General features: G+C 35.7%; 2 protein-coding genes across 24 annotated transcripts in view; one reads left to right on the top strand and one right to left on the bottom strand.

Annotated features, from left to right (window-relative positions):
• Nucleotides 1–26,789, bottom strand: part of LOC128259570 (potassium voltage-gated channel protein Shab) — a 75,386-nt gene that overhangs the window by 2,764 nt on the left and 45,833 nt on the right. For 6 of the 21 annotated variants that reach the window (XM_052992058.1, XM_052992056.1, XM_052992059.1 and 3 more), the window contains exons 6-10: nt 21,204–21,415; nt 9,361–9,771; nt 5,620–5,733; nt 1,019–2,204; nt 46–579 (exon numbers count right to left, since the gene is read on the bottom strand). In XM_052992058.1, the coding sequence (XP_052848018.1) occupies nt 46–579; nt 1,019–2,204; nt 5,620–5,733; nt 9,361–9,771; nt 21,204–21,415 (2,457 nt within the window). Of the gene's footprint in view, nt 1–45; nt 580–1,018; nt 2,205–3,416; nt 4,231–4,402; nt 4,581–5,619; nt 5,734–8,170; nt 8,874–9,360; nt 9,772–21,203; nt 21,416–24,630; nt 25,469–26,789 lie in introns of those variants that run through there. The other 15 variants (XR_008268061.1, XM_052992063.1, XM_052992076.1 and 12 more) reach the window with 13 other exon arrangements.
• LOC128259595 (uncharacterized) lies at nt 6,244–7,744 on the top strand. 3 transcript variants are annotated; one of them, XM_052992141.1, is made up of 3 exons: nt 6,244–6,450; nt 6,505–6,678; nt 6,804–7,744. In XM_052992141.1, the coding sequence occupies exons 1-3, from the start codon at nt 6,423–6,425 to the stop codon at nt 7,628–7,630; spliced, it is 1,029 nt and encodes a 342-aa protein (XP_052848101.1). In that variant the 5' UTR covers nt 6,244–6,422; the 3' UTR covers nt 7,631–7,744. The 3 variants fall into 3 exon arrangements, with proteins under 3 accessions (XP_052848101.1, XP_052848104.1, XP_052848102.1); XM_052992144.1 differs by having other exon boundaries at nt 6,514–6,678; nt 6,804–7,743; XM_052992142.1 differs by having other exon boundaries at nt 6,508–6,678; nt 6,804–7,742.

The following is a 26,789-nucleotide window of genomic DNA, read 5'->3' as shown; positions in this document are numbered from 1 at the left end:
TGGCCCATCACTGCCAACTGTGTAACTCATTTGACCACCACCTACCCAGACTGCTGTCCCTGGTCTGCTGACCATCCGCGGATGCCGCCGCCGCGGATGCGGATGTAGAGGAAGGGGCGCGCGAGAGGAGCGGCTTGACCTGGCGCAGCGCCTGCTCCTCGGGATATCGAGGGGTCTGGAACTTCGTGGGCTTCGATTGCAAGGTCGCTGGTCCTGAGCGCTGGTGCATTAGGGTGCGGTGCCTGAGGGGTGGTTGGGATATAGACTTAGCTAAAACTGAATGAGGTAATTTATTCGGTGAGTAATCGCTGCCGGATTCGCCCTGAACAAAAAATACACAGTTAATATTCGAGAAAAGTGTATAATATTTCAGAGGATGACCAACCATTACGGTGCCGTTGTCGGACACTCCGGAGCCGGACATGTTGTCCGCCAGGAGGCGCTCGCTCTCCGGATCGGACAGGACGCGCGAGATATCAGACTTGTTTTTCAGGATCGACTTGGAGCGCCGATGGTGCTCCAGATTGGGCGAGGCGTCAATCGAGTCTATCGATGAGGAATGCTTGCTCTCGAACTTGGCTGTGAATAAAAGGCAAATCAGTAAAATTTTAGGTTTATTCATATGAATAGTATATATAGGCAATGTGTGTTTAAAAAATTCCATAATAAAAGAGACAATTTTGGTGTTATCTATGAAAACCTATAAAATGGGTAATTATATGTTTTATTCTTGAGTTTGACTCCGTAGTCTAACCTTTGATTTTTAGGGAAAATTGGAAATAATAATTAAATTTATTGAATATATTCACAACGTCATTGTTTTTGTATATAAAAGGTTTTAATGTATATGAGCATTAAGTTATGGTATGATAAAAAGGTGATTTTAAAATTGTTTATCAAAGTCTTAGCTGCAAAAACATGGTCGAAACATTTTAAAAATGAACACTTTACCCTTACATTTTTAAATGTTATTACGTTTTTCTTAAACCTTTCCTGGCACTTAAATGCCTGTACATACCTTTGGCGCCCACATTCTGTATGCCAAACAAATGCTGATTGATCAGTTTGGTGGCAGTGGCTAAGCTCTTGCCCGGCATAAAGACCGAGCGTTTCTTCTTCTGGGGTCCCTGTCCGTATCCGCTGGACGCAGGGCTGCCGGCTCCAGATCCGGATGCGGATGCCTCCGCCGCCCGAGCACCCGTCTCGTCGTCCAGCTTGGTGTCCTCGAAGCGGGCCCGTGGCCGTAGGCTGCCGAGGACTCCTGCTCCTGCACCTGCTCCTGCACCTGCTCCACTTGGTCGCATGACGGTGAAGCTCTGCTGGAACCGCGTCTTCCGATGCTTTGGCACTGAGTTCTCGTTCAAGCTGACCCTGCTGCCCCGTTCCTGGACATCGAAGCTCTGGTAGACATCGTCCAGCGGACTCATGCCTCCAGCTCCTCCCCCTCCCACACCTCCTCCGCCGGAGGCCAAATTCCTCAAGGCCGTGTCACCGGAGGCGCTCTTCTTCACCTGGGCACGTAGTCCACTTGTACTGGGCAGGCCCACAATGAAACCCGTGGAGCTGCTGATCCCCTGATGATGCTGTTCCCGCTCCAGAGGATTTATGTACAGATTATCCATATCAATGTCCAGGGCACAGGCCTCGTCATTGAAATCCGCCGTGAGATCTCCTTGGGAGAGAAATGGATGCGTTTGGCAGCTGGCATAGGTATCCGAACTGTCCACACTGGCCAAGTCGGCATTGTTGTTGTTGCTGCCATTGTAGTTGTTGCCACCGAAGAGCAGCGAGCCATTTGCCCCATTGCCACCCACTGTGGTGGTGTTGAAGTTGTTGTTGTAGTTGTGGTTGAAGTTGGACGAACTGCAGATGGTGGCTCCATACCGCAGCGACATCGCATCCAAGGGCAGGGCTATGGTGGTGGATGTGGTGGTGCCATACGACGAGGATGTGGACGAGGACTGTGAGATGGCGGGCAGCAGGACGGAGGAGGGGGGCAGCGGGGGCGGCGGGGGCAGAGCCAGCAGCGGTCCCTGAAGCGGTAAGGGTAGTGGCGGCGGGGAAAGCTGCAGCGGCGACAGGAGGCCAAAGGCTCCCGCCTGACGACTCGCCTCTGCCAAACGCATCTCCAGACATATCGGCTTGTGGAAATCCGAGGTGGGCAGCGAGATCACGCCCTCCGCATCCGTGTACTCCTTGAAGTCCTGCAACGAATCGGGGTTTCCCAATGGGAATGTAAGTTGCAGATACAGTAGATACAATTCAGGGCCAATGATAATGCCGATATGGTAGAGGTATAGTTGACCTTTAGTCACAGATGTATTTTACCACTTTAACGCTCAGTATTTAGGCTACTAAATTGCTTTCCAAAACAAAGTTTATAGTACGGGAATACTTTTGTTTTTTTGAGAGGTCTTGATAGCTCAAATACTAACCATTTAGCTTAATATATTTTATACTAATCTATTTAAGACCACAAAAAAAATTAATATTTTATTTCAAACAACACGTGCTCTTACCCTCTTTTTGTAAACGTGTAATTTTATAACTTTGTTTTACTATACAACATTTTAAGTTAAAGCCTTAAAAATATCATTTAAATCTTTAAAGGTATTAATACACAAAACCACAATTTTATTTATATTGTTAAAACATAAAAATAAACCTCTACCATATCGGATTTATCAGTAAATGAAGTAAGCTCATATTGACCATCATTTCGTACAAATTTTTGTGTGTTTGCGGAATGTTTTTCTGGCTGCTTGTTAGTGTCTGATTTAGTTTGGTGTACCTGTTGTCTGGAGTTAGCTTTTTAATTGTGTGCGATTTGTTTTTTTATTATTTCGCTTGAATAACAAAAATTAACATGCAACTAGGAGGCGCCAAGTAAAACTCAAACGTGCAGCTCTAATTATCGTTAACATTTAGTCATATTTAATAAATTAATACAAAGGCAGTGCGAGTACTCAACTTGTTATTAAAGGCATTGAAAACTGTGTTTATTTTATTGAACTTTGGAATGTAATAATATATCTTATTCCAAGAAAATACATGTATTGAGACAAGAAAGAAAGTTGATTGTGACAATTTAATAATATATACTTTAAAATTAAATAAGGCAATTTGATATGTAAAATATACACATCTGCGTAATTCTCAAGTTGAGCAAACGCAAGAAAATGAATTTTTTCGTTATTCAGACGTGGGAACGCCTTACTTACCAAACCGATAGGAGCTGCCTTTGAAGTGGTTCCATAACTCGAACGATTAATTATAGTTAAACACTCTAATTGAATTTAAAACCGATACCAAAACAGAAAAATTTCTAGGCGAGCAATACGGAAACAATCAGTAGAAGAAGTGGAGTGCCAAAAATTCGAGTGCGAATATAGGTAAAGTTGAACAACAAAAATAGATTCGTTTGTTTGTTTTGTAATTTTATTTGCAGAATTTGATCATTCGGCTTGTGGTTTTCTTTGTTTTGTTTTGGTTGAGTGATAACAGGAAATAAACAACTAATAATGAAGAGAGCGTTAACATTGGTTGTTCAAGTATTTTGTTTTGTATTCGTGTTTCATAATTTTTTTCTTTGTTTTTGCTGGTTTTATTGGTGTTTGACGTTTTTCAAATTGCAGCTAGTATAATAGAAGGCTTAGGCCATTTTGCTAGGATATAAATAGGTATTAGGCTAGTTGTTGTAATTACGTGCTTAAGTAGTGTAAATAAAAATAATCGATTTAAACTTTCGTCAAGCCCTCAAGCTTCGGTCACTTGGTACACACACACTTTAAATTAAATTAAAGTAAATTAAATTAAATAATAACACATGCTGCCTTGCTTTGCTTTGCTCTCTCCTCTCCTGGTTGCGTTTTAGATGGTAGATTAGGCTTTAGTTAATTTAATTAAATTCTTAGAATTTGCTATGTCTTTGTTTAGCTTTCACGTCACGTCACGCCAGGCCCGTTTCGATAACAGTAAGTAACAATAATAATAATCGTAGCAGTAATAATAACATTAAGTAGTAATTTGTTGGTAGTTTAAAGCTATTTAATGTCTAATCGTAATTCGCTCTTCCGGTCACGCATTCAATGCGCCCCCGGCACGCTAAGTATTTCCGATTTCTCTACATATATGGTATAGTATGGTATATTGGGAACTCATCAGAATCAGATCTGGCTAAACGCTATTCGCGCGCAATGGAATACACTCGCCATGGCATCCCGGCAAACCCTTTAAGAAAAGAAACGAAAAAGAAACAAGGTCAAAACATAAAATTTTCATTTCCAATCCAATTCCAATCGCACAGGAAGCCAAAATCAAAATCAAAAGTAACTCAAAAGTGTAACGAAACGATCTGAAAAAGGGACAACACGTGTTTTTTTTTTTTGCTGGGTGGTGTTACCATTTATAGATCATGGGTATGCCATTGACCCTATACCATTTATAGATCATAGGTAGTATATGTCGATGATGCCCTGCTCGAGCATCCGCTTCAAGGCCATATAGTTTTTGGGCGAGGGCGGGGGTCGGGCCAGCCGCTTGATGCTATACTCCTTATCGTGGAATACACAAATGCGATCCTGCAACAACGTTGGTTTCGGTATCGGTATTGGTATCGGTATCGGTATCGTTTGCGCTGCTCTACCAATCCAACTACTTCGGGTCGAGTACGGGGTCGCCTATTGCTTAGAAGGACCTATGCAAGAAGCTCAAGTCTCTACTAATTTATAAAAGAAAGTGTCACAGAAATCTCTAGAGAATCAGATTGACTATTATCATTCTACTAATCATTTATCATAATCAGTACTTTGATTTATAAGCCATAAAGTTTTAAAATAAATAGTAAAATAACAATACATTTTTTGTACAATTACATTTTACTTATAAATATTTCCAGTATAACAATGTGTTATCAAACAGACTTATTTATCAACACTATTTCTATGACATATGCATTTAATAATTTCAATGTAAACCACTTTGTACGTCCCAGTTTGTAGAGCTTTAAAATAAAGTTCTTTTATAATAAAGTTACCTGTTTCTTCTAAAAATTTCCTTATGTGTTATACAAAATAAAATATTATAATATATTGTTATTATAATATTAGCCTAATTAAACAAACAAAACAACGCCTACATTTTCCTGATTTACCTAGACTATTAATGAAATGTATAAATTAATCAAGTTTTCTATTCAAGATATTACTACTCATTTCATAATAATCGAAATTTGTTCTAACAAAGGGGAGCAATAACACCTTAAAAGTTTAATGATAAGTAAAGTGCAAAATGTTTTAAAAAAATCCCTTAAATTAAGATTTCTGTGACACCCCTCTAATCATAAGTTCCGTCTGGATCGGTGTTCGATATGCTGGGGTTAACAATTTCACAGTCTGCCAATGGCGGTAATGCGGCGCTATATACAGGTTGAGCATGATTTTAGTTCGGTTTAGTTGAGATTAGTCGAAAACGGAACGAAAGAGCAATGATAAGGGTAATCGGGGTGCAGACATGCGACTAAACATAGAGCACATTACAAGGAAAAGCGGCTACATCGAATTGGGCACACTCAGCTACGTGGACGGGAATGGATCGTATTGAATCCTATCCATCGGTTACCTTGGTTGTGCAAAAACAGCACTCGAATTCCACAGGCACGTCCTGCTCCAGGTTGTCCATACGCTGGTTCTGCAGGTTCTCCAGAGCCACCTGACGTCGCAGCTCGGCCACTTCCTATAAATAGTTGGGTATTTGGGGATGGTGGCATCACGTAAGTGGTGTTTCGATAGACAGCGATCGTTAAGAATCGGAATATATATCTATAGGCTTATGTACGGTAAGATCACCGGAGATGCAGGTCATGCCGCATGCAGAGCAAATCTCGGGATTAGAATAGTTAGGACTTATTTTTCGGCAAAAGGTTAGCAAGAAAAATGGTAAAGTAATCCTGTATGCATGCGGCTAAAGCTGTGTGAGGGTGTCGGTGTTTGTAGATTGCTGGTAATGGTAATTTTGAGACTAAAAGTATGCTATGGAGTGGTTCCCATTAGCCATTTTTTTTAAGAACAAGTAAAACAAACTAAACGTGACGTTATCTCAAACAGACTTTCTAATTAACCTTGAATGACATTTGTTAACAATTTAATTTTAGAAATTAATTTTTTTAATCAAAATTTATTTCTTTTATATATTTGAAGTGTCCTTAACAATATTGTAATATGTGGCATATGTATTCTGGTTTTTATATTCAATAACTCTTTATATAAACCCAGTAAGTCAAAGCATAAATTTCATACATCCATCGATCTATTTCGACTGAAAACAATAGAAAACTAATGCAAGAGATACTGACGAGAATTTATTACCCAACTCAATGGTTGCTGCCGCAGAACCCGGCTCAAACTGGTCTAAATGTATTCTAAATGCGCCTAAGCAATTTCCATTGGATCGGTGAGCTTAAGTATTTTCGTGGAAAATAATTTTTATTGAACCCTTTTTGGCCAGCAGTTCAAGTGTCTATAATTATCTGCGCAATCGGCATAGAAGGGCAACCAAGCGGTATGAAAAATCGCGGAAGGTTCGTTTCTTCACTGGGCGGTGATTTCGAGGCGGAGGCAAATGGAGTTCGGAGAATGGAGCGTTCCAATTCTGGAGGCCTGCTGGAAGCTGATACTATTGGTGGGTAGATCATAGTGGATTAGGGTAGAAATGTAGGGGCTTATCCCACAGCTGCGGTCAAAATAAAAGTAACTTATCAAATAAGCATTTGAAAATATTTTGAAATCAACTTTTTTATTCAACAGCTTCCGGCATGGGAATTCAGGCTGCGGATCCAAGTGTGATAAACACTAGCCAAATGCTTCCGAATCCCGCTGCCGCCGCCCCAGGCTCAGCTATTTGCGACTTCTATCAACCCAACTGGCAGACGCAGCAGTTGGAGCTACAGCCGCAACAGCAGCAGCAGCCGGGCTGTTCTTCGAGCCGGATCAATCAGGGGACACCCAATGCCTACACCGAACAAGATGAGATCGAGCAGCGGCGCCACGAGCTGCGCAATCTCGTCCAGCATTTGTATGTGGCCCAGGCGAGGGTTCAGCTGGAGGCCACCGAGATTAAGAAGGCGCAGTCGGTGGCCAGTTCGGCGCAGTCGCAGCTGGAGGAGTCTGCCAACCATGTGAGGAGCATTACCGCAACATTGCACACCGCCCAGCAGGAAGTGGCCGCTTCGGCGATTCGGGCCCAGATTGCCCAACTCCAGTTGGCCGCCCACGATCAGCTGTTGTTTGCCGCCCGCCAGGATGTGGATGCGTTGTCCTCCCAAATGGTGGGTCTGCAGGCCGCCGAGGGCATTGTCCAGCCCAAGCTCACAGTGGATCTGCATGCTCTGCTGGAGAAGTTGAAGCAGCCTCTGCAGCAATATGATCGCCCCACCGCAGTTCCAGCCATTGCTCCCAGTCTCCCAGGCACCTCAACCCATCAGCAGCAGTTGCTCATGCAGCAGCAACAAATGGGACAGGCACAAGGTCAAGGGCAGGGTCAAGGTCCTTTCAACCCTGCCGGTGGAGGAGGAGTCGGTCCCAGTGACTTCAGCAGCCTGCCCAGGGTTAATGTGCCTCTCTATGCCACTTAGCTGCTTTTTAGCAATCACATCTGATTACCTCTGCCTAAGTATTTATTTTTTTTCATTTATTGTACCAGTTTGCTTTCCATAAAATCATATATTTCATTTAAAAATCTTAGTGTGTATATTACCCATCTTCTAAGATTACTATCTAAGTACTTATATTGATAACTAAGTACTTATTTTGTTAGTACAGGTACAATTTTTTCCATTTGAATTTTTTATCTATGGTTCTCATTTAATTTTTTGTGTTTAATATACATGGTTTTAATTTTTTTTTTTCAAAGTATTTATTTTGTGTTATTGAAGTTGTCCTGAAATCTTTATTGTATTCTTAGTAACTCTTACTGTCTTGTTTTAAAAAATGTATGATGATGGTTTAAATGAACCGATCTACTACAATAAGACCAAAAATATTTTCCTAAACAACTTTCATTAGTAGGTGTAAATTTGTGTAACTGTTTGTGAAAAAATGTGAGTTGATGGCTTAAGGAATAAAACCGCTTCAATTCGCAATTTATAAAATTTACAAACTTATAGGGATTTTGCGCTGATGAATATTATTTTCGTATAGAAATATAGCAACTATGAAGTTAGCAGAGCGAAATAATTAGCTTACAGACTGAGAAAATGTTAAAGGCGGAATCAAAATTATTAGGACTTAAACTATTTATTCTTTAAAGAAAAATCCTTGTACAAAAAAAATTATGTCTACAATGTACACATAAAACACTTTTTCCAAGGCTGCGAAAATAGTTTAGATTGATGTAATATTTAATTTTCTTTAAATCAAATATAAAATTTGACTGTCATAGACATTTTCAATATGGAATATAGAAATGAAATCCATTCCTGGCCATTCGTTAAGTAAACCAGCACCTATAACAAACCAACTAAAACCGAAAGAAATATTTATAAATATCGAAGAATTGAAAAATGTTTTAAAATCATCAGTTCTATGCAGTTTTTCTGTTTGGCATTCGATCAGATGGGCATTCATTTAGATATGACAAATCCGCAAATGCAATTGCACGTTCGCCCAAAAAAAAAAAATAAAATATTTGTAGCATGGGTTCAGCCACTGAAAAGAAGACAATCAATCCGCAAATCCATTCAAAATTAATCAGTACATATTAAATATATATATAGCTGTGGCACAAATGCATTCGAGTTGAGTAGAATAGAGTATTAGAGTAGGTTGAGTTCTTTGTGTATACTTTGAATGTACCTCCTTACTGCGTCCCCGTAAAATCTAAAAGTTGAAATGTGTGAATGTTGTTAAAGAACTTGGTTTTGTTCTCTTAAGGTTTTAATTATTTTCTGTTTTTTTTCTGTTTAATTTTTTTGTGGTGGTTGAAATTTGTTTAAAGAAAATCAAGAGAGAACATGAAGCTGACTAGAGGGATACTAAGGACTACAAAAAGAGGCCGCCAATGTGGTTAACTCAAGAAAACTCAACCGAAGGACACCAAAGATATATGTGTGGTATACAAGAACTGAAAAGTCAAAACGAATTTACCCGACTTAACACAGTTGGCAAATGAGAAGGAACCAAACGTGAGTAATAATTGGGGATATAATTAGAATTATTTAGAATATATTTCGATCCAGTTCAACGGCTTCACATTTACTAATACATAGGATTACGATTTAGGAACTTTGAAAACATTAAGATATTCAAGAAATACGATTGCGAGTATGGCAATGAGTAGGTATCTTCCCTTAATTCGCAGACTTACCCCGGGCGTGATCATCATCTGGATGGGTAGTCCCTTTGCCTGCGAAAGGTTGTCGTCATCGGCCACGCCCTCCTCCCCGCCGCCGCCGTCGCCGCCGCCTCCTTCGGCGACCTCTGACCCCGGGGCGGTGTTACTGGAGCTGGTCGTGGCCACAGCAGTTGCTGCACTGGATGCAGCTACCATGGCCAGATTGTTGGCCACTCCCGATCCGGTTCCTCCTCCATTGGGTGCTGCTTTCTGCTGCATCTGTTGCATCTGCAACATCTGTTTCTGCTGCTGCTGCTGCTGCAACAGCAATGCCTGCTGCTCGCGGCGATAGCTCTCCATGGCCATCATCGAGGTCTGGCGGGCATTGGGATTGTCGAAGCTGTATGGCGGCACTGCATCCTGCTCAGAGCTGGATCCGCGACGCTATGCAGATGAGAGGACAATGGGTTAGCATACTATTAGGTAAGAATTTGAAACACACACACAAACTCCATATATTTTATGATGTTACCCCTTTCAAAATTCCCGAAAAAATCGTCTTCTCAGAAAAGTGACCAAAAACCTGCATTTAAATTTTGTTTTAAAATTATGAATTGTTATTTTTACGATTTATCGTCTAAATTAATAACCGAAAAATAGCTATGCAGAAATGTGACCAAAGGCCGGCAGTCTAAAGTCTATAACTTTTCTGTTAAGTATGCGATTTCGAAGTGGTATATCTTAAGTGTCTTGGTGTTTTGTTTTCTAAAAAACTGCATTCAAAACTTGATTTGTAAATTCGGGTCGATTTTTTGCAATTTTAATGATGTTACCCCTTTCAACATTCCCGAAAAAATCGTCTTCTCAGAAAAGTGACCAAAAACCTGCAGAATTAATTCCATAACTTTTCTTTACGCCATCCGTTTTCAAAGTGGTATGTCTTTAAAGTCTTATGGTTTAACCCTCCAAAAACCTACATTTAAATTTTGTTTTAAAATTATGAATTGTTATTTTTACGATTTATCGTCTAAATTAATAACCGAAAAATAGCTGTGCAGAAATGTGTCCAAAGGCCGGCAGTCTAAAGTCTAGAACTTTTCTGTAAAGTATCCGATTTCGAAGTGGTATATCTTAAGTGTCTTGGTGTTTTGTTTTCTAAAAAACTGCATTTAAAACTTGATTTGTAAATTCGGGTCGATTTTTTGCAATTTTAACCCATTCAAAATTCCGGAAACAATCGTTTTCCTCAGAAAAGTGACCAAAAACCTGCAGAATTAAATCCATAACTTTTCTTTCCGCCATCCGATTTCAAAGTGGTATGTCTTTAAAGTCTTACAGCTTAACCCTCCAAAAAACTGCATTTAAATTTTGTTTTAAAATTATGAATTGTTATTTTTACGATTTATCGTCTAAATTAATAACCAAAAAATAGCTATGCAGAAATGTGACCAAAGGCCGGCAGTCTAAAGTCTATAACTTTTCTGTTAAGTATGCGATTTCGAAGTGGTATATCTTAAGTGTCTTGGTGTTTTGTTTTCTAAAAAACTGCATTCAAAACTTGATTTGTAAATTCGGGTCGATTTTTTGCAATTTAATGATGTTACCCCTTTCAACATTCCCGAAAAAATCGTCTTCTCAGAAAAGTGACCAAAAACCTGCAGAATTAATTCCATAACTTTTCTTTACGCCATCCGTTTTCAAAGTGGTATGTCTTTAAAGTCTTATGGTTTAACCCTCCAAAAACCTGCATTTAAATTTTGTTTTAAAATTATGAATTGTTATTTTTACGATTTATCGTCCAAATTAATAACCGAAAAATAGCTGTGCAGAAATGTGTCCAAAGGCCGGCAGTCTAAAGTCTAGAACTTTTCTGTAAAGTATCCGATTTCGAAGTGGTATATCTTAAGTGTCTTGGTGTTTTGTTTTCTAAAAAACTGCATTTAAAACTTGATTTGTAAATTCGGGTCGATTTTTTGCAATTTTAATGATGTTACCCCTTTCAAAATTCCCGAAAAAATTGTCTTCTCAGAAAAGTGACCAAAAACCTGCAGAATTAAATCCATAACTTTGCTTTCCGCCCTCCGATTTCAAAGTGGTATGTCTTTGAAATCTGACAGCTTTACCCTCCAAAAACCTGCATTTAAATATTGTTTTAAAATTATGAATTGTTATTCTTACGAATTATCGTCTAAATTAATAACCGAAAAATAGATGTGCAGAAATGTGTCCAAAGGCCGGCAGTCTAAAGTCTAGAACTTTTCTGTTAAGTATCCGATTTCAAAGTGTTAAATCTTAAATGTCTTAATGCTTTGTTTTCTAAAAAACTGCATTTAAAACTTGATTTGTAAATTCGGGTCGATTTTTTGCAATTTTAATGATGTTACCCCTTTCAAAATTCCCGAAAAAATCGTCTTCTCAGAAAAGTGACCAAAAACCTGCAGAATTAAATCAATAACTTTGCTTTCCGTCATCCGATTTCAAAGTGGTATGTCTTTAAAGTCTTACAGCTTAACCCTCCAAAAACCTGCATTTAAATTTGGTTTTAAAATTATGAGTTGTTATTTTTACGATTTATCGTCTAAATTAATAACCGAAAAATAGCTATGCAGAAATGTGACCAAAGGCCGGCAGTCTAAAGTCTATAACTTTTCTGTTAAGTATCCGATTTCAAAGTGTTAAATCTTAAATGTCTTAGTGCTTTGTTTTCTAAAAAACTGCATTTAAAAGTTGATTTGTAAATTCGGGTCGATTTTTTGCAATTTTAACGATGTTACCCCTTTCAAAATTCCCGAAAAAATCGTCTTCTTAGAAAAGTGACTAAAAACCTGCAGAATTAAATCCATAACTTTTCTTTCCGCCATCCGATTTCAAAGTGGTATGTCTTTAAAGTCTTACAGCTTAACCCTCCAAAAAACTGCATTTAAATTTTGTTTTAAAATTATGAATAGTTATTTTTACGATTTATCGTCTAAATTAATAACCAAAAAATAGCTATGCAGAAATGTGACCAAAGGCCGGCAGTCTAAAGTCTATAACTTTTCTGTTAAGTATGCGATTTCGAAGTGGTATATCTTAAGTGTCTTGGTGTTTTGTTTTCTAAAAAACTGCATTTAAAACTTGATTTGTAAATTCGGGTCGATTTTTTGCAATTTTAATGATGTTACCCCTTTCAAAATTCCCGAAAAAATTGTCTTCTCAGAAAAGTGACCAAAAACCTGCAGAATTAAATCCATAACTTTGCTTTCCGCCCTCCGATTTCAAAGTGGTATGTCTTTAAAGTCTTACAGCTTAACCCTCCAAAAAACTGCATTTAAATTTTGTTTTAAAATTATGAATTGTTATTTTTACGATTTATCGTCTAAATTAATAACCAAAAAATAGCTATGCAGAAATGTGACCAAAGGCCGGCAGTCTAAAGTCTATAACTTTTCTGTTAAGTATGCGATTTCGAAGTGGTATATCTTAAGTGTCTCGGTGTTTTGTTTTCTAAAAAACTGCATTTAAAACTTGATTTGTAAATTCGGGTCGATTTTTTGCAATTTTAATGATGTTACCCCTTTCAAAATTCCCGAAAAAATCGTCTTCTTAGAAAAGTGACTAAAAACCTGCAGAATTAAATCCATATCTTTTCTGTCCGCCATCCGATTTCAAAGTGGTATGTCTTTAAAGTCTTACAGCTTGAACCACCAAAAACCTGCATTTAAATTTGGTTTTAAAATTATGAGTTGTTATTTTTACGATTTATCGTCTAAATTAATAACCGAAAAATAGCTATGCAGAAATGTGTCCAAAGGCCGGCAGTCTAAAGTCTAGAACTTTTCTGTTAAGTATCCGATTTCAAAGTGTTAAATCTTAAATGTCTTAATGCTTTGTTTTCTAAAAAACTGCATTTAAAACTTGATTTGTAAATTCGGGTCGATTTTTTGCAATTTTAATGATGTTACCCCTTTCAAAATTCCCGAAAAAATCGTCTTCTCAGAAAAGTGACCAAAAACCTGCAGAATTAAATCCATAACTTTGCTTTCCGTCATCCGATTTCAAAGTGGTATGTCTTTAAAGTCTTACAGCTTAACCCTCCAAAAACCTGCATTTAAATTTGGTTTTAAAATTATGAGTTGTTATTTTTACGATTTATCGTCTAAATTAATAACCGAAAAATAGCTATGCAGAAATGTGACCAAAGGCCGGCAGTCTAAAGTCTATAACTTTTCTGTTAAGTATCCGATTTCAAAGTGTTAAATCTTAAATGTCTTAGTGCTTTGTTTTCTAAAAAACTGCATTTAAAAGTTGATTTGTAAATTCGGGTCGATTTTTTGCAATTTTAACGATGTTACCCCTTTCAAAATTCCCGAAAAAATCGTCTTCTTAGAAAAGTGACTAAAAACCTGCAGAATTAAATCCATAACTTTTCTTTCCGCCATCCGATTTCAAAGTGGTATGTCTTTAAAGTCTTACAGCTTAACCCTCCAAAAAACTGCATTTAAATTTTGTTTTAAAATTATGAATAGTTATTTTTACGATTTATCGTCTAAATTAATAACCAAAAAATAGCTATGCAGAAATGTGACCAAAGGCCGGCAGTCTAAAGTCTATAACTTTTCTGTTAAGTATGCGATTTCGAAGTGGTATATCTTAAGTGTCTTGGTGTTTTGTTTTCTAAAAAACTGCATTTAAAACTTGATTTGTAAATTCGGGTCGATTTTTTGCAATTTTAATGATGTTACCCCTTTCAAAATTCCCGAAAAAATTGTCTTCTCAGAAAAGTGACCAAAAACCTGCAGAATTAAATCCATAACTTTGCTTTCCGCCCTCCGATTTCAAAGTGGTATGTCTTTAAAGTCTTACAGCTTAACCCTCCAAAAAACTGCATTTAAATTTTGTTTTAAAATTATGAATTGTTATTTTTACGATTTATCGTCTAAATTAATAACCAAAAAATAGCTATGCAGAAATGTGACCAAAGGCCGGCAGTCTAAAGTCTATAACTTTTCTGTTAAGTATGCGATTTCGAAGTGGTATATCTTAAGTGTCTCGGTGTTTTGTTTTCTAAAAAACTGCATTTAAAACTTGATTTGTAAATTCGGGTCGATTTTTTGCAATTTTAATGATGTTACCCCTTTCAAAATTCCCGAAAAAATCGTCTTCTTAGAAAAGTGACTAAAAACCTGCAGAATTAAATCCATATCTTTTCTGTCCGCCATCCGATTTCAAAGTGGTATGTCTTTAAAGTCTTACAGCTTGAACCACCAAAAACCTGCATTTAAATTTGGTTTTAAAATTATGAGTTGTTATTTTTACGATTTATCGTCTAAATTAATAACCGAAAAATAGCTATGCAGAAATGTGACCAAAGGCCGGCAGTCTAAAGTCTATACTTTTTCTGTTAAGTATCCGATTTCAAAGTGTTAAATCTTAAATTTCTTAGTGCTTTGTTTTCTAAAAAACTTCATTTAAAAGTTGATTTGTAAATTCGGGTCGATTTTATGCAATTTTAACGATGTTACCCCATTCAAAATTCCGGAAACAATCGTTTTCTCAGAAAAGTGACCAAAAACCTGCAGAATTAAATCCATAACTTTTCTTTCCGCCATCCGATTTCAAAGTGGTATGTCTTAATAGTCTTACAGCTTAGCCCTCTAAGAACCTGCATTTAAATTTGGTTTTAAAATTATGAGTTGTTATTTTTACGATTTATCGTCTAAATTAATAACCGAAAATATAGCTATGCAGAAATGTGACCAAAGGCCGGCAGTCTAAAGTCTATAACTTTTCTGTTAAGTATCCGATTTCAAAGTGTTAAATCTTAAATGTCTTAGTGCTTTGTTTTCTAAAAAACTGCATTTAAAAGTTGATTTGTAAATTCGGGTCGATTTTTTGCAATTTTAACGATGTTACCCCTTTCAAAATTCCCGAAAAAATCGTCTTCTTAGAAAAGTGACTAAAAACCTGCAGAATTAAATCCATAACTTTTCTTTCCGCCATCCGATTTCAAAGTGGTATGTCTTTAAAGTCTTACAGCTTAACCCTCCAAAAAACTGCATTTAAATTTTGTTTTAAAATTATGAATAGTTATTTTTACGATTTATCGTCTAAATTAATAACCAAAAAATAGCTATGCAGAAATGTGACCAAAGGCCGGCAGTCTAAAGTCTATAACTTTTCTGTTAAGTATGCGATTTCGAAGTGGTATATCTTAAGTGTCTTGGTGTTTTGTTTTCTAAAAAACTGCATTTAAAACTTGATTTGTAAATTCGGGTCGATTTTTTGCAATTTTAATGATGTTACCCCTTTCAAAATTCCCGAAAAAATTGTCTTCTCAGAAAAGTGACCAAAAACCTGCAGAATTAAATCCATAACTTTGCTTTCCGCCCTCCGATTTCAAAGTGGTATGTCTTTAAAGTCTTACAGCTTAACCCTCCAAAAAACTGCATTTAAATTTTGTTTTAAAATTATGAATTGTTATTTTTACGATTTATCGTCTAAATTAATAACCAAAAAATAGCTATGCAGAAATGTGACCAAAGGCCGGCAGTCTAAAGTCTATAACTTTTCTGTTAAGTATGCGATTTCGAAGTGGTATATCTTAAGTGTCTCGGTGTTTTGTTTTCTAAAAAACTGCATTTAAAACTTGATTTGTAAATTCGGGTCGATTTTTTGCAATTTTAATGATGTTACCCCTTTCAAAATTCCCGAAAAAATCGTCTTCTTAGAAAAGTGACTAAAAACCTGCAGAATTAAATCCATATCTTTTCTGTCCGCCATCCGATTTCAAAGTGGTATGTCTTTAAAGTCTTACAGCTTGAACCACCAAAAACCTGCATTTAAATTTGGTTTTAAAATTATGAGTTGTTATTTTTACGATTTATCGTCTAAATTAATAACCGAAAAATAGCTATGCAGAAATGTGACCAAAGGCCGGCAGTCTAAAGTCTATAACTTTTCTGTTAAGTATCCGATTTCAAAGTGTTAAATCTTAAATTTCTTAGTGCTTTGTTTTCTAAAAAACTTCATTTAAAAGTTGATTTGTAAATTCGGGTCGATTTTATGCAATTTTAACGATGTTACCCCATTCAAAATTCCGGAAACAATCGTTTTCTCAGAAAAGTGACCAAAAACCTGCAGAATTAAATCCATAACTTTTCTTTCCGCCATCCGATTTCAAAGTGGTATGTCTTAATAGTCTTACAGCTTAGCCCTCTAAGAACCTGCATTTAAATTTGGTTTTAAAATTATGAATTGTTATTTTTACGATTTATCGTCTAAATTAATAACCGAAATATAGCTATGCAGAAATGTGACCAAAGGCCGGCAGTCTAAAGTCTATAACTTTTCTGTTAAGTATCCGATTTTAAAGTGTTAAATCTTAAATGTCTTAGTGCTTTGTTTTCTTAAAAACTGCATTTAAAAGTTGATTTGTAAATTCGGGTCGATTTTTTTGCAATTTTTACCCCTTTCAACATTCCCGAAAAAATCGTCTTCTCAGAAAAGTGACCAAAAACCTGCAGAATTAATTCCATAACTTTTCTTTACGCCATCCGTTTTCAAAGTGGTATGTCTTTAAAGTCTTATGGTTTAACCCTCCAAAAACCTGCATTTAAATTTTGTTTTAAAATTATGAATTGTTATTTTTACGATCTATCGTCTAAATTAATAACCGAAATATAGCTATGCAGAAATGTGACCAAAGGCCGGCAGTCTAAAGTCTATAACTTTTCTGTTAAGTATCCGATTTCAAAGTGTTAAATCTTAAATGTCTTAGTGCTTTGTTTTCTTAAAAACTGCATTTAAAAGTTGATTTGTAAATTCGGGTCGATTTTTTGCAATTTTTACCCCTTTCAACATTCCCGAAAAATCGTCTTCTCAGAAAAGTGACCAAAAACCTGCAGAATTAATTCCATAACTTTTCTTTACGCCATCCGTTTTCAAAGTGGTATGTCTTTAAAGTCTTATGGCTTAACCCTCTAAAAACCTGCATTTAAATTTTGTTTTAAAATTATGAATTGTTATTTTTACGATTTATCGTCTAAATTAATAACCGAAAAAAGCTGTGCAGAAATGTGTCCAAAGGCCGGCAGTCTAAAGTCTAGAACTTTTCTGTTAAGTATCCGATTTCGAAGTGGTATATCTTAAGTGTCCAAAAACTGCATTTAAATTTTGTTTTAAAATTATGAATTGTTATTTTTACGATTTATCGTCTAAATTAATAACCAAAAAATAGCTATGCAGAAATGTGACCAAAGGCCGGCAGTCTAAAGTCTATAACTTTTCTGTTAAGTATGCGATTTCGAAGTGGTATATCTTAAGTGTCTTGGTGTTTTGTTTTCTAAAAAACTGCATTTAAAACTTGATTTGTAAATTCGGGTCGATTTTTTGCAATTTTAATGATGTTACCCCTTTCAAAATTCCCGAAAAAATCGTCTTCTTAGAAAAGTGACTAAAAACCTGCAGAATTAAATCCATATCTTTTCTGTCCGCCATCCGATTTCAAAGTGGTATGTCTTTAAAGTCTTACAGCTTGAACCACCAAAAACCTGCATTTAAATTTGGTTTTAAAATTATGAGTTGTTATTTTTACGATTTATCGTCTAAATTAATAACCGAAAAATAGCTATGCAGAAATGTGACCAAAGGCCGGCAGTCTAAAGTCTATAACTTTTCTGTTAAGTATCCGATTTCAAAGTGTTAAATCTTAAATGTCTTAGTGCTTTGTTTTCTAAAAAACTTCATTTAAAAGTTGATTTGTAAATTCGGGTCGATTTTATGCAATTTTAACGATGTTACCCCATTCAAAATTCCGGAAACAATCGTTTTCTCAGAAAAGTGACCAAAAACCTGCAGAATTAAATCCATAACTTTTCTTTCCGCCATCCGATTTCAAAGTGGTATGTCTTAATAGTCTTACAGCTTAGCCCTCTAAGAACCTCCAAAAACCTGCATTTAAATTTTGTTTTAAAATTATGAATTGTTATTTTTACGATTTATCGTCTAAATTAATAACCGAAATATAGCTATGCAGAAATGTGACCAAAGGCCGGCAGTCTAAAGTCTATAACTTTTCTGTTAAGTATCCGATTTCAAAGTGTTAAATCTTAAATGTCTTAGTGCTTTGTTTTCTTAAAAACTGCATTTAAAAGTTGATTTGTAAATTCGGGTCGATTTTTTGCAATTTTTACCCCTTTCAACATTCCCGAAAAAATCGTCTTCTCAGAAAAGTGACCAAAAACCTGCAGAATTAATTCCATAACTTTTCTTTACGCCATCCGTTTTCAAAGTGGTATGTCTTTAAAGTCTTATGGCTTAACCCTCTAAAAACCTGCATTTTAAATTATGAATTGTTATTTTTACGATTTATCGTCTAAATTAATAACCGAAAAAAGCTGTGCAGAAATGTGTCCAAAGGCCGGCAGTCTAAAGTCTAGAACTTTTCTGTTAAGTATCCGATTTCGAAGTGGTATATCTTAAGTGTCTTGGTGTTTTGTTTTCTAAAAAACTGCATTTAAAACTTGATTTGTAAATTCGGGTCGTTTTTTTTGCAATTTTAATGATGTTACCCCTTTCAAAATTCCCGAAAAAATCGTCTTCTCAGAAAAGTGACCAAAAACCTGCAGAATTAAATCAATAACTTTGCTTTCCGTCATCCGATTTCAAAGTGGTATGTCTTTAAAGTCTTACAGCTTGAACCACCAAAAACCTGCATTTGAATTTGGTTTTAAAATTATGAGTTGTTATTTTTACGATTTATCGTCTAAATTAATAACCGAAAAATAGCTATGCAGAAATGTGACCAAAGGCCGGCAGTCTTAAGTCTATAACTTTTCTGTTAAGTATCCGATTTCAAAGTGTTAAATCTTAAATGTCTTAGTGCTTTGTTTTCTAAATAACTGCATTTAAAAGTTGATTTGTAAATTCGGGTCGATTTTATGCAATTTTAACGATGTTACCCCATTCAAAATTCCGGAAACTATCGTTTTCTCAGAAAAGTGACCAAAAACCTGCAGAATTAAATCCATAACTTTTCTTTCCGCCATCCGATTTCAAAGTGGTATGTCTTAATAGTCTTACAGCTTAGCCCTCTAAAAACCTGCATTTAAATTTGGTTTTAAAATCATGAATTGTTATTCTTACGATTTATCGTCTAAATTAATAACCGAAAAATAGCTATGCAGAAAAGAGACCAAAGGCCGGCAGTCTAAGGTCTATAACTTTTCTGTTAAGTATCCGATTTCGAAGTGGTATATCTTTATGGTCTTGGTGCTTAGTTTTCTTAAAAACTGCATTTAAAAGTTGATTTGTAAATTCGGGTCGATTTTATGCAATTTTAACGATGTTACCCCATTCAAAACTCCGGAAACAATCGTTTTCTCAGAAAAGTGACCAAAAACCTGCAGAATTAAATCCATAACTTTTCTTTCCGCCATCCGATTTCAAAGTGGTATGTCTTAATAGTCTTACAGCTTAGCCCTCTAAGAACCTGCATTTAAATTTGGTTTTAAAATTATGAATTGTTATTTTTACGATTTATCGTCTAAATTAATAACCGAAATATAGCTATGCAGAAATGTGACCAAAGGCCGGCAGTCTAAAGTCTATAACTTTTCTGTTAAGTATCCGATTTTAAAGTGTTAAATCTTAAATGTCTTAGTGCTTTGTTTTCTTAAAAACTGCATTTAAAAGTTGATTTGTAAATTCGGGTCGATTTTTTGCAATTTTTACCCCTTTCAACATTCCCGAAAAAATCGTCTTCTCAGAAAAGTGACCAAAAACCTGCAGAATTAATTCCATAACTTTTCTTTACGCCATCCGTTTTCAAAGTGGTATGTCTTTAAAGTCTTATGGTTTAACCCTCCAAAAACCTGCATTTAAATTTTGTTTTAAAATTATGAATTGTTATTTTTACGATTTATCGTCTAAATTAATAACCGAAATATAGCTATGCAGAAATGTGACCAAAGGCCGGCAATCTAAAGTCTATAACTTTTCTGTTAAGTATCCGATTTCAAAGTGTTAAATCTTAAATGTCTTAGTGCTTTGTTTTCTTAAAAACTGCATTTAAAAGTTGATTTGTAAATTCGGGTCGATTTTTTGCAATTTTTACCCCTTTCAACATTCCCGAAAAAATCGTCTTCTCAGAAAAGTGACCAAAAACCTGCAGAATTAATTCCATAACTTTTCTTTACGCCATCCGTTTTCAAAGTGGTATGTCTTTAAAGTCTTATGGCTTAACCCTCTAAAAACCTGCATTTAAATTTTGTTTTAAAACCAAAAAATAGCTATGCAGAAATGTGACCAAAGGCCGGCAGTCTAAAGTCTATAACTTTTCTGTTAAGTATGCGATTTCGAAGTGGTATATCTTAAGTGTCTTGGTGTTTTGTTTTCTAAAAAACTGCATTCAAAACTTGATTTGTAAATTCGGGTCGATTTTTTGCAATTTTAACGATGTTACCCCTTTCAAAATTCCCGAAAAAATCGTCTTCTCAGAAAAGTGACCAAAAACCTGCAGAATTAAATCCATAACTTTTCTTTCCGCCATCCGATTTCAATGTGGTATGTCTTTGAAATCTGACAGCTTTACCCTCCAAAAACCTGCATTTAAATATTGTTTTAAAATTATGAATTGTTATTCTTACGAATTATCGTCTAAATTAATAACCAAAAAATAGCTTTGCAGAAAAGTGACCAGAGGCCGGCAGTTCTAAGTCCATAACTTTTCTTCTTTTTTTATAAGTCTTTAAGTTTGAGGACATATTCCAGTACTATCTATCCCAATAGAACCCAATGGAACATGGAACCCAGTAAAATCCGGACCTCCTGTTTCTTAAAATTTCAAAAGAGGGGAACCCGCTGTATCCTTCGGTTCAGGCAGGGGCTGGACTTACGTGGTGCAGATTGGAGTTGCGCAGGTTGGCTACGTGGTCGTAGTTCTTGTAGCAGCCGGTGCCGGTGGTGGCCGGATTGCGTCCGCTGGTGGACTCGCCCTCGGTGCTGTTCCCGTCCGTTTGCGAGAGATTGTGGCCTGTGGGCGATCGGCGGAGCGCGTGGGTTAAACGGTGCCAATTTTTGAGTGATCGTGTGTGACTTTCGCGTTTCTCTGCTTGTTGGTATGGTGTGTGTTTCAGTGTGGGTGGGTGTTTTTTTTTGGGTTATCGGGTTATGTGTTCAAATTCACGATCAATTTTTATTTTTTTTTTATTTTTCGGTTTTACGCAAAGAAGCCATGAATGCATTTTGTCGCCAGTTTCGTTTCGCATTTGTTTAGCCAGTGGTGGCATATATATACAGGGTCATATATTTCGTATATATAGTTTTTAATGAGTTAGAGCGGATTTTTTGGATTTGTTTGAGGTTTGTTCGGAGCGCAAATGAAGGTGTTTTATTTTTGTTTTGTTTTTTTTTTCGTTTCAAATCAAAAGAGGGGAAAAAAGAAAGAAAAATGAGTTTCATGAATGTTTTTTTTTATTTTTCGCTATATTATTGGTTAATAATTGTTACGACGACGATGACGACGGCGACCACAAAAACTTTGGGGGCTAAGTTAAGTTAAGTTTAGTGAAAATACAGTGAGAACAACATTGAAGAACGACGTCTATAGTTCTGGGTTAAGTTAAGGGCTTACTCTTGAGTGGGATTAAATGGATTAGAACAACATTTAGTTAACTGGTGATGCTAATGGCTGGTAAATACTATAAGAGCTCTAATATATAGTTGGTTATGTTAAGTCAAAGAGTTAGTAGTCTAATTAAACTAGTGGTTAGATTTATATTGAAAATAGTTGGTACTATATGGAAATGGAAAAGTAAGTCCTGCGGAGAAATAATTTTATTTTTTAGTTAATGTGTTCTAAAACTCAACTGTAACCAATATTTTGCTATTGTAATTTAGTTGAGGTAATAGTTTTATAGATTTAAATGAATGCTGAATTATAATTTCATTAATTTAACCAATTTTTTGTTTTATAGACAATATAAGATTTTTAATGAAAAATTAATTTATTTACAGTATAATCATTTTTAAAAGGAATGTGTTGGACAGAAATTGGAAGATTTGCTTCTTTAAAAATGTATAACTGTTTTTTCTGAAAAATATAAATTGTATATCAAATTTAATTAAAAACACTTTTTGAAACTAAGTAACTTTTGTGAGTGTTTGAAGTGTCAAGTGCTTAAATGGACGCGGCAAAACAAATGTGCGAAACATTATTCTCTTAGTTTTTATCCGCAAATAGACAAAATTCCGATTCATGGTTATCTACGCCATACATGTTCAGGTGTGTAATCTTGTTTCATTGTCCCGAAACAGAAACAAAATGCAAATGAGTGAAATGGCTTGGAGGAAAGCGGCTCCTGGTGCGTCAGAATGAATTGCGAGTTAAATATTCCCCGTTTAACCTTGCCCTGTCTGCATTCAAGGCTTGAACTCAAACTCAGGTCAAGCTTTAAACACCAAATATTTGCACTTGCACTGGTATAGATATTGGATTAGCTGGTACAATGAAATAATACAGCGCAGTTGGGTTTTGGTTTTATTGCTAATTTCACAGACACACAAAGTTGTTTACGGCTTTAACAGTAGCACACAAAAGTACGAGTACAGTACACAGTTATTCATATGGGTTAGTACGAGTGTACGATTACGAGCACGAGTACGAGTGAGTATTCATATTCATATTCACTATATGTTCTTGTTCGATCATACATGGCTTGAGCATAAAGAGAGCGTACACAGTTTCTATAGATTAGTTTATAGGATTAGAGCATGCAGCGCTTTAGATAGGATTTAATTTTGGAACGGAAGCGTTAATAATGTGGAAACGCAAGTTCGAGGACACACACACATATATAAGTAAGGAAAACAGGAGGAAATGGAAAAATATTAAGTAAAAGGCACGTAAAGGTTGTTTATTTTCTATATCTTTTCTCAGGACTCTAGCTTCTTCGAGCTCAATGATAGAAATGTTTGAACTATGTGGAAACTCAAGGCAAATCATAGGTAAATTGTTCAAATATCACACACTAAAAAAGGTTTTCAAAATCTGTATGTTCTATAACTTGTAAATAATTTGGTTCTTTTGAACCGCTCAGCTCGCTTATTTATATCGGTATAACTTGTTGGGCTTACAATTTAACAAAACTTCATCTTTGGTTGTGATCGGCCTGTTCTATCTTAAAGTATTTTTATATATGGCTGCAAACTAGGAGCAATTCGCTTTAAATAAGGCAATTTTTTTTTGTTTTCCATTGTGCTTTATGCGTTTTTAGGAACGTATTGCCATCGTTTTTGCTAAGTTCTCTTGTCACTACATTTTGGAACGAGTATATTTCATTGGTATACCTAATGCACGCTATATATCGCTGATGCGCTCTCTAAATTGAAAACTAAAACTAAGCTTACCCTTTCACAGCTACAACAACTAATTTCATAAATAAGGCTTGCTCTGTTGTTGTTTGTTTCGTTTTTTTCTGGTTTTTTTTTTTCACATCTCTTCTTGGGTTTTTCGATTTCGATTTGGTTTTGGTTTTTACCTCATGGCGACCACTTGAAGTGCTTTTTCATGTCCATGGAGGGAATTCTTTTGACTAGTGCGCTCGATAAATGCCTTCTTGGAGTTTTACATAGAGGTTAGGCCTAGTTAATTGCTAAGATTTAGACTAAATCAAAATTGTGCTTACGCGGATTGTATTTTCAGAGTTCGGCTCTCTCTCGAATGGCGTGTTGTGTTAGCATATATTCTGGATTGGGATACATGGGAGGAATATGGCGATTCCTGGAAGATTTCGCTCACACACATGCTGCCACACCCACGACTAGTGCAAATCACATTTGGGTACTTGAAAGTTTTGCTCGCGTTGGAACCAAATGGATAAAGCATGAACTGGGCAGGCAATCGGTTATCGAAACTAAGTTACAACAAAACTGAGGCGAACATCAGCAAATTTGAGCGGATCTCCATTTCGTTTATGGCTTTGAATTTTTTTTAGATTTATTTTCAAGTGCTGATGGACATTAGCAAAACTTTCAATATACGATAGTACGGATGAAGCATACGCCATTTGTTTTTTCTTTGCATCTAGCTCTTGCACACTTTACAAATATATAAAGTGGGTAAAAGTTAGGTGAAATAAAGACCAACAAATAAAAAATATAATATATTTTTTTAGTTTTATTCAATACAGAAGAAACTAAATATAACAGAGATAAATGCAATCAAAACAAACCACTAGGGTTGTGAAATCACTGCAAAAGGTGTTCAAAAGTATGCAATAAAGATATAATCTTAAAGGACTTGAAAATTTTAATTATATTGTTGCATACTTTAAAAGTCCTTTTAAAATAGATTCAAAACCTAAGTGATTTCTGTGGCTTCCTTAAATAATATACTATTTATTTTCACTTTTCTGCATTTAACTCTTTAAATAAAGGAAAAACTAATGTAAACGTGGCGTATGCGCAATGCATATATACGGGTATTTAGCAGCAGCGTGTGTGTGTGTGTGAGTGTGACAGCATGTCTGTATGAGTTTGTGTGTGGGTATGAGGGAGCCTAAAAGCAGTTACATTTAATCACAACATTCAATTGGAAAATAAATCAAAAATGGAAGTACACAATTCATTTGATTTCTGATTGATTCGAAGCTTCAAAGCAAGCCTACGCATTTCGGATAACTGCTAAACCAAATTTTATTCATTTTTTGTTTGTTTTGTTTTGGTTTGGTTTGTTGGTTTTTTGGAAGTACTTTTGCTTAAGTCTAGGATTCTTGAGTGTGTGTGTGTGTGATTGATTCGTGTATGTGTGTGTGTGAGTGTGTTTGTAACAAATTGCATTTGTTTTCGACTAATTTACATATACATAATAACAATCGCCTGTCATTCCCTTAGCTAGCTTCCCTTAATGTAGATTGTTGTAGGTTGTGGTTTCTGTTTTTGGGTTGGGTTGTTGCTGCTGTGGTTGCAGCGGTTTGTCAGCGATTTCTTGGGGCGTTTTCCTAGCGGCTGTCTTCGTTGTCACTGGAACTGTTCTGCTGCTGGGCATCCCGCTCCTCCAGCAAACTGCGATTCAGCTCCTGGATTCTCGCTGAAAGCGCTCGACGACGTGGCGTGCCAAAAGAGGGCGGTGGCGGCGCCTCAATCAACGTGTTTTTCTCGCCTATGTTAAAATCAGCCGCATTTAATTTAATTAAGGTTTTTTTTTTATTCAGTGTATGTAAATATTTTTGTTTTTTTGCAATTTTTCAAAATTTGTTTTCATGTGTGTGTGTAAAATGTTTTTGGTTTCGAAATGTTTGGAAAATTCAAAGGAATGTCGTGAGCGGAAAGTAGAAAAAGAAGAGCAGAGAAAAAGAACACGTTGTAGGTAGATATTTTGGAGACTAGTATTGCTAGGCATATGGCATATATGTATATACCCCAAAACGATTTCGATTCGCTAAATTACAACTACATTTGGCTAAGAGAATGAGCATATACATCATATGGTTTTATATGTATTTGTGTTGGTTTATTTTTTTTTTATAATTGTATGTAATCAGCACTTGAAAATTTTCTAAAAATGTTAGTTGTATTTATAATAATTTTATTGTTTTTTTCTTTTTGACTTTTTAATTAAGTTCGAAATGGTAAACTCTATGTTGAGCATTCAAATTTGCTATGGCTGTGGCGGAATCAAAACAAGAATCAAGCAATGAGTAGCAAAATGTCATCATCATAATTCGCAATTCTGGGCAAATGTCCAACTGAAGTCAGCAATTAGGCAAACTCAATTTAACTGAAGGCAAACTAAAACCGAACAACGCAATAAATTGCAACAGCAATTGCCTAGCTAATCACTAGACCCTTGGCTATATATACAGGACGATTCGAGGGACTTTATATATATACTTTGGATTCGGATTGCAGCTGTGTGGGGCGAGATTTGTTGGGATATATTTTTAGATGTCTCTTTGGGGTATTCCTTTTTTAATTTTCAATTATTTGCTCATAACATACTATGATTATTTTTTAATAGTATTTTCGTAACTACGATATATTTGTAATTCTACAAAGTCAGAACTAATGTTTGAAATGTAACTATTAATAGAAACTGGGTTTTGTTATTGTTCGAAATTGTATGGGAATGACTTTATATTAATTTTATAAATCTTATGCCCAGTAATCAAGCTGTCAAAACGAAAAATAGAAAATTTCTGAAATTGTTTATAAATATATATAATATATATACATATATTATAATATATATACATATTTTCAACATTTTTGATATTACTAGAGTCTAATATGAAACATTTCCTATTTATATTAATATTATTTTAAAAGCATTTTTAGTGTTTATTGGAAGAGCTTTAATTTGTTATTCCAAATATTAGAAATTTTGTCAATGTCTTAGTAATTTCTCTACACCCAGGGCAGCTGCAACTTTTTGTCCTTCACTTGGCAAAAGCTAGAATAAAGCTAAAGCCGTGTGGATACTC

The sequence above is a fragment of the Drosophila gunungcola genome (genome assembly GCF_025200985.1).
Source record: "Drosophila gunungcola strain Sukarami chromosome 3L unlocalized genomic scaffold, Dgunungcola_SK_2 000005F, whole genome shotgun sequence".
Taxonomy (NCBI): Eukaryota; Metazoa; Arthropoda; class Insecta; order Diptera; family Drosophilidae; genus Drosophila; species Drosophila gunungcola.
The sequence above is the reverse complement of the archived record's forward strand: the minus strand, read 5'-3'. Positions and strand labels throughout refer to the sequence as shown.